General features: G+C 32.8%; 1 protein-coding gene across 1 annotated transcript; it reads left to right on the top strand.

Moving 5' to 3' along the window:
- The first annotated feature begins 6,665 nt into the window (after window positions 1–6,665).
- On the top strand, window positions 6,666–7,931 carry LOC105795109 (uncharacterized). Its single transcript, XM_052628960.1, has 2 exons — window positions 6,666–7,789; window positions 7,889–7,931. Exons 1-2 carry the CDS (start codon window positions 6,666–6,668, stop codon window positions 7,929–7,931), a joined length of 1,167 nt encoding a protein of 388 aa, XP_052484920.1.
- Window positions 7,932–8,408: the final 477 nt, after the last annotated feature.

The raw sequence follows: 8,408 nt of genomic DNA, 5'->3' as shown, positions 1-8,408 counted from the left end.
GAAGAGAGAGAAGAAGAGTGAATACCAAGTGGGTGACAAGGGCAAGGAGATAGCAAAAGAGTGAAGGAAGGAAGAAAGAGGTCATTTTCAAGCAATTTTTGTTATAAGTATGTCAAGAATTTTACAAATTGGTTTAGCATTTTATTTGAGATTTATTTATATATGAAATTGATGATTTGATTTTAGGGAATTATTTGAATATGAAATTGTACTTTGTTATGAATTGGAAAGTGTATGTGTAGTGAATTTAATGAATAAGGACTAAATTATAAGAGTGTAAAAGTAAGATAAGTGAAATAGCTATTGATATGAGGTATTAAAGTGAAATGTTAAATGTTGATAAAATAAATGTTAAGTGAAATTTGATGAATGATTGATCTTGTATGAATAAGGACTAATTTGTAAAAATAATAAAGTTTGAATTGTTTCATTTGTTGAGAAAATGTAAATAAATTGTATAGCTTAAATGTCCATGTAGAAAAAATGAGAACTAGTAAGATATAAATGGCATGCCATTAGGAAAGTGACTAAATGCGCAAGTGATAGTGGCGATGCAAGTGAAAGCTGTATTATGGTACAAGTGAATGGCACTTAGGTGCAAAGTGATATACACACATCCGTGTGAAGAATAGTGGCACTTCGGTGCATCTTATTGATATTTTCATATATCCTATTGTGTTCTACTAAGTCTACAATTGGGCAATAGCATTATAGGGTAAGTGAATGTAATGTGGCATAGGTAAGTAAATTAAAACTTGTGGAATTGGTGCTTCAATAAAGTTATTATGGAAACAAAATTTGAATATAGTGATTGAATGAAATGGAAATAGTATATTTATATATATACATATTTTGTAAAAAATTAATTTTAATTGCATGGTATGATTCTTAATATGCTTACTAAGCTCTTGTGAGCTTAACGTATTTCTTTGAAACACGTAGGTGAAGATCATTTTGAAGCTAAGGTGAAAATCGTCTCCAACTCATCTCATTAGATCTCAAGCTTTAGAAGAAGTTTTATTTCAAATTTTGGATATAGATTTGGCATGTACATAGGATTTCATTTAGAATGTTATATATATTAACTAAAGGATGAAGTTGTTGGCTAATGATCTTCATTGTAAACTTTATATTTTAGATATGTTTGAAGCTGTTTCATGATGATTTGAGTAATGTCTAGAGTTGATAAATGTATATAGGCAATGTGTTATTGGTTGTTTGAAAGGGATATAGCCTATGGAAGTGGTTTAATGTGGTTAGAGAGGAAAAGGTGCAGGTTTTGAAGTTGCAGATTTGACGTCGCAACATCGAGATGTTGAAGTCGTGACGAGCTCAAGCCAAATAGTCACGTCATGAAGAGGAATTTCTCGAGGTCGTGACAAGCTATGTCACATAGCTACGAGCTCCCGATAGCTTGAGCCTTTACCCTTTTGTCTTGAGTCGAGTTTTGGCTACTTAGAAAGCTTTCGAAAGTTTGTTTTAAGCTCAATCAAGCTAGAAAATCATATTCTTTATGCATTATGAATGTTTTATTGATATGATATTATTGTAGTTACTCAGATAATGAATGTGACATTTCGATATCTTAATCCGACAATCAGATCAAGTAAGGAGTGTTACACTTCCATGATGAAAAGGACGAGTAGATATTAGGGTTTTCTCGTAATATTGATGTGGATACTATTCTCCCATTTGAGTTATGGGTTATTTGTTTACAGCTTAACACTTGCACCTTATTTGGTTGGGTGTAATGGCTAATCCATTACACCCCGAATCGGTGGCCTCACTCAATCCACCGTTTGGTTTGCTGTATTACCCTAATACGGGCCTAATCCGTTGCAGACGGATTCCGCGTTTTGCCTGCTTCACCACCGATTTCTAATCCCTTGCAAAAGCAAAGATTAGGTAATCGGTGTCTCATTTACCCTCCCCTTGCCAAAATCGACTCCAGCCGACCCTCTCCCTCTCAACATCAACAGAAGGTGCCAAATCTTTCTCCGACTTGACGGTCTCAGATCTCCGGACGGTTTGAATCGGCAAGTGAGTAATCTCCAACTCTCACCAGGTTACTTTCTCATTCTTCCTTCCGTTCTTCATCCCTTCTCCTTCTTCATCCAGGTAACTTTCCTTATTCTACTTCTTCCTTTCTTCATCCTTTATAATCTCTTCCGTTTTTCCTTAGCTGTGTCCGTCTCATATCTTCTCTTCTCAGGCAAATTACACGCTGTTGTTTCGTTTCGCTCAAATCTTCCTCTTCGCAGGGTCTTGGCTTAAGGTATGACATCTTCTTTATCTTCTTTATCATTTTCGTTTCTTCTTGTTCTAGAAAAATGCTTATGGTATGCTATCATTTTGGTTCTATATTTTTATACTATTGAATACCCATTTGTTTTTTGTGCTGAATTAGTGGTGGGTTTTATCTGAAAATGAAGTAGCGTTGGTTTGGGTTTTATGCCTTTCTTTGTTTCTTTATTTTTAATTTTTTTTTGGGTTTGGGATTAAAATATGAAAATGATAATCCAAATGATGAAAATGATAATTATTTTTAACTCAAGATGAGGGTAAAGTTAGATACATGAAGAGGCATATCATTTCAAAATGATGCATTATTTGGAAGTGGAAAGGGATATGCTTAAAAATGATCCTTAGAGCATAAATTTCTCACCATAGGTTGATTTAACAATGCCCAATTTAGACCACATATAACAACATTTATTTTTGTTTTTTTGCTAATCTGCAGTCCAACCCTGTTTTAGAAGCATTTGGTAATGCTAAGACTGTCAGGAACAATAACTCAAGGTGAGTGTATTTTGTTTTAACAAGTTTTACACCCTGCATGTAGTAGATTCTATGTTATAATGTTTTTTTTACCTTTACATGCATGTTTTGAATGATGTAGTCGTTTTGGTAAGTTTGTGGAGATTCAATTTGACCGGAAGGAAAGGATTTCAGGAGCTGCTATTAGGACTTATTAGAAAGATCACGTGTTTGTCAAGTGTCTGATCCTGAGAGAAATTATCACTGTTTCTACATGCTTTGTGCAGCACCACCAGAAGTAAGTAGTTTTTGATTTCTTTAATCAAGTTGCATATAAATTATTTGATACAATGTGTTCTAATGTAGTGTTCCCCGATTAAGCATTTTCCGTGTTTACTTTTAATGATTTCTAGATTATCTTAGTACCAAAATGTTCTGTCTAGAAAAGGATTTGGGTTGGGAAGTTCTATTGTGAGAATGATCTTTCCCTTATTTTTAGCTTGTGATTTCAATATATCTGGATATGCTTAATGCTTGAAGGTTGTAATTTGGGTTGAACTATGATAATTTTTATTATCTCTCATTCTTATCTATCCCCCTTTTCTATTTGATTCTCCATCTCCCTCTTATCTTTGATTTATTTATTGGTGTCATTCACTTAGCCAACAGAAGAACAACTTGCAAGTTAAATAGTTTCACTTTAACGTTCTCTTTGCCAAATTTATTATTGTTGAACTGGGGTCTTTTAGGATGTACATTGGAGGCCCTGAGATAGCATTATTATGGGATTGTGTGATGGCTTCCATGTGATGTGATTATAGACATAAGTCATTTATGGCTCCTACCTAGTTCACCTTCTTTTAATTCCAATCATTAATTTGGGTTCTAAAGCTGCGTTAGTGTATACAATCTATTATCCTCCAAGCTTAGTGTCTAGTGATTTTGTATCAGATTTCCTAGCATGCCAGTGGTCCCAAGAGACATTCACAGCTTGTAATAGTTGTGGTATAGAACATCAAATATGAGGAATTTTCTTGTTTCTAGAAAACCAGTTTTTAGCCTTTTGTTTAACTTAGATGTCATATTACTGTCTTGATCTGAATAAGAAAGGCCTTCAATTTTCTAAATCATTCCACTTCCAATTTTATTAATCTTCTATTTCATGCTTTGATTTTAATTTCTGTCTACCTTTATTCAATGTAATATTAGCTTATTGGGGAAGAAGAATCAACTAAAAAAAGTTAGGTCAGCTTCCACAACTAAGCATTCCACAAGTATGAAAACTCAAAGGTCTTTGCAAAGAGTGTAGAGGGAATAAATGGCAAATCTTTGCAAAGACCATTATATAGAAAATGAGGAACAAGTAAGCTTTTAATTTCTTCTGTTGAATGCTTGCTTTATATTGTAGTTGAACTAAGATCTTGAGGCGATCGCAACTTGTCAACAAATATGCCTTACGGTTTTGGTGCTTTAGAGGAAACATGTGCTCTTGGCAATTTAGCCTTCTGGAGAGGTAAATTACTTTTGATTCATTGTGATTTTTAGCAACCTTACCTCATGGCCTTCTTTTTCCTGATTTATCAATGCATCATATAAATCCAGAATTGGCAGAGATTGCTTTTTCCCTTAACTTGTGGAATGGACACATGAAATTGGAGGTTATTTTCAATGGCAACTTTGGACAGTATTCGTTTTCCTGCTAGATTGGTGAGCTATTTTGTTTGAAGTGAAGAATTGGTTTCATGGAAGGCCAATTGGAGTTGAGAGCAGGGTGAAAGAGATATTGTATCGGCTTGAATTTCTTCTATTGAATGCTTTATATTTTTAGTTGAAGTGAGATATTGAGCAGTACTTCCATTTAATTCAGAATTGTTGTAAATTCAATCGAGTTGTTGATGATAATTCGATATGGTTATGTTTTTTTTTATTTTTTAGAGTTCAATTCTTACTCACTTATGGGATAGGAGAGAATCAATTTTATGAAATTATATATCATTATTAATTATATTTAATATTAATTATTTTAAATTATATAAATTCATATAAGAAAATTTATTATCAAGAATTTTATGAAATTATATATTATTATTAAATTATATGTAATAATAATTATTTTAAATTATACAAATTCATATAAGATAATTTATTAGTTATAATTATTTTAAATTTTATTAAATCATATATTTTAATTAAAATATATTTAATATTAATTATTTCAAATTATCTTTTATAGTATCAAATATTATGATTTGAGTAAATTCATATAAGAATTTTATTAAATTATATATTTTAATTATAATATATTTAATAATAATTATGTTAATTTATATTTTATAGTATCATATATTATGATTTGAGTAAATTCATATAAGAATATTGATTATTAAGAATTTTATTAAATTATATATTTTAATTATAATATATTTAACAATAATTATGTTTAAATATGATTAAATTATTTATTATTGATAATAATAATCTTATTAAAATTTAAATAACAATAACAATAATCATTTACCAAAATAAATTTATGCTAAGGGTATTCTAGTCATTTTAGTTTTTTCCATTATGCTATTAAATCTCTATTCCATTCAACCAAACACAAGATTACTATTACGCATTTATTCCATTACATTCAACAAAACAGTTGATTTGCTATTACACCTCTAATTCAATACAGCGAACCAAACGTGCCCTTGTTGCTTGTGACCGTGGGGGTTTTTTAGATTATAGTGGAAAGTGATGGCATGGAAGTTGTGAAGCTGATTAACAATGGGTGGGACGATTTCTCCTATTTTAATTTGCTCTGGTAAGGGAAATACATGCTTTATGTAGGAGACAATGGACTATTTTGGTGGTCCACGTCCCTTCGAACTTGAATTAATATTAAGCCACAATTAGATAATTTTATTATTATTTGTCTAAGAATTAATATTTTATGGATATCTCAATAATTCAAATCATTTTTAAACTTTGAAATTAGGTTAAAATATGTTATTGGTCCTTATATTTTAATAAAACTTGATATTTAGTTCTTATATTTAAAATTAAAATTAAGTCTTCCAAATTTTTATTTGAAACCTCAGTTTGATAATTAAAATTATAAATATTTTCATTAAACATATCCATCAAATGATGAGGTGTATGATTAATGGAAATTAAACATAATAAATTGAAAATTTTCAAAGGAAACTAAAATTTTAAATTTTTAAAATTAAAATATAAGAACTACAGGAACTAGTAGCATGTTTTAAGGAAGAAAGTTGTTTCTATAAATTTGGGTGTTTTTAGCCAAAATTCCTAAACACCAAAACAAATTTCTTTCATTGAAGACAGTGGCTAAAACAACCTTCAAACAACTAGACAAAATTAAGGTGAATCAAAAAGACCAAAGGAGAATCACACATCGGTACACAACCCACAGCTCATCAAACCCCATATAATTTTAACTCTCCCCTATTTTAAAGCTGACCAAAAAAGAACCCACCCCTTCATTACTCTCCCCCTTCATCCTCTAATGGTTCCATTTCTCTTTTTCTTTGTTCATAAATCCATCTCCAGGAAACTTGAATCTGGGTTTTCCTGGAAATTCACTCATCTGATCTGAACACACACACACACAAAAGGGGGATTTTGAGAAGTAGAACAGCCATGGAGGTAGAAAGGTTTAGGTCATTGCTTTTCCTTTGTTGCAGAACTCGACCCTGTGTTGCTCTTTTGGGTGGTAACCACACTGCTGCTAGGTTTTGTACTCGCTAAAGCATCTTTTTTTTCTTAGCTGTGTTTAGATTTTGACTCTGTTTTTATCATTTGTTTTTCACAAATTTGTGCGAAGGGTAAGGGTTATTTTTCTTTTGCCAAACCAGGCGAAAATTAAGCTCTTTTAGCCACAGATCCGACCATTTGAAATGGAGATGGGAGGTGGTCGGTCTCGACCAAAACCCCATAGCTACAATCAGTTGCAGAGTTCAAGGATTTCGTTAAATCCAGACACTCTTTTGATTATTAAGCTACCTGATCCAAGGTTCTTACTTGTTCTGTCGCGTTCGCTGTTTTTAGCGACGGTGATTATCACTTTGCCTTGCATTAGGTCCTTCTTAAAAGGACCTTCAAGCCCAGTTTTTAATGCCATGGAGTTTCATCAAAGCTCTGGTTGTATCAGCTTGGATTACTGGAATTTGCTTTGGGGAGATTTTGTTAATGAGGGTCTTATAAAAAAAGGGCAAAAAGCTCTCATCTTGAACTCTTTCATTGAAAGCATGGATGATGTTGATGATGATGATGAAGGTTCCATGTTTATAAACAATGGTGACCTTGATTTGGTGATTGAACCTGATTTTCATCGACAAAGTTCTTTACCAAATGACGAGTTTGATTTTGTTTTCGTGTCGGGTTCTATCGATTCCAAGTTTGTGGATCGTTTAGTGAAAATTGGTGGCATTGTTGCTATGCAATTAGGTGATGAAATCTCAACAGGTTATCAAAAACAATCTGATTATATAATTGTGTATCTTAAGAAATATCATTCCACCATTGTTGCAATGAAGAAGCTTGGTTCAAAGAACCATTTATTGGGTTCTTCAGCTAAAAGGAAGCTTTTTCAGTTAACAACGGAAGCTAAAAAGGCAGCATTGAGTGGTTTGGAAGATGTTTTGTTTGAACCACCAAGAAAAGCATGGGCTAAATCACATTCTTACTTGAAGAAAATCAATTTTTTGCCAGATTTGTTAGGGGATTCTCTTGAAAATTACCCTCGTAGAGTGTTCATCGATGTGGGATCTTCCAACGATGATGATGATAAGAACATTGTGATGAAATGGTTTGAGGAAAACTACCCCAAAAGGAACCAAGAATTTGAGGTTTACAGCATCGAAGCAACTGCGAGCATCGATGTTTCAGATTGGTTGATGATGAATGTAAGAGAAGAAGATTACGTTGTAATGAAAGCAGAAGCTGAAGTGGTGGAGAAGATGATAGAAAGGAAAACAATTGGATTGGTGGATGAATTGTTCTTTGAGTGTAACAATCAATGGCAAGATGAAGTGAAGAAGAAGAAGAAGAGGAAGATGGGGAAAAAGAAAAGGAAGAAGAATAAAAGGGCTTATTGGGAATGTGTAGCTTTGTATGGTAGGTTGAGGGATGAAGGAGTTGCAGTGCATCAATGGTGGGAATGAAAATTACCAATCAAGTCACGATTAGAAGACAGATGCTGTCTTTTCGTACTATGAAACTGCATCTACTGCTTGTTTGGTTATGGTGATGGTTGTGTGTGTGTGTGTGTGTGTGTGTGTGTGTGTGTGTGTTAATGTGTGATGTTTTAGGAGGGTTTATGTGGGGGAGTTTAGATGTGATTTTTCCCCAAATAAAAACCATATTATCTCTGTAAGCAGGGTGGTTGATGTTGATGTTGATTGTTGTTTTGATGTTCCTTTTCTTAATAATAAAGATGCAGTGTGGCAATAATTAATGTATTTTTCCAAAAGTAAAATGAGAAGTAGAGGAGAGGTAAAACACCATGCGATAACTCAGCTTTTGCCATGTCGGTGCCCTCTCATTTCATTTTCTAAGCAATGTAAATTATTGGGGTTTTTTCCAAAATAAGTACAAGTACTATCAGCAGCTTACTCTGACAAAGGAAGGACCATCATGTG

This window comes from Gossypium raimondii, chromosome 3 (assembly GCF_025698545.1).
Source record: "Gossypium raimondii isolate GPD5lz chromosome 3, ASM2569854v1, whole genome shotgun sequence".
NCBI lineage: Eukaryota > Viridiplantae > Streptophyta > Magnoliopsida > Malvales > Malvaceae > Gossypium > Gossypium raimondii.
The sequence above is the reverse complement of the archived record's forward strand: the minus strand, read 5'-3'. Positions and strand labels throughout refer to the sequence as shown.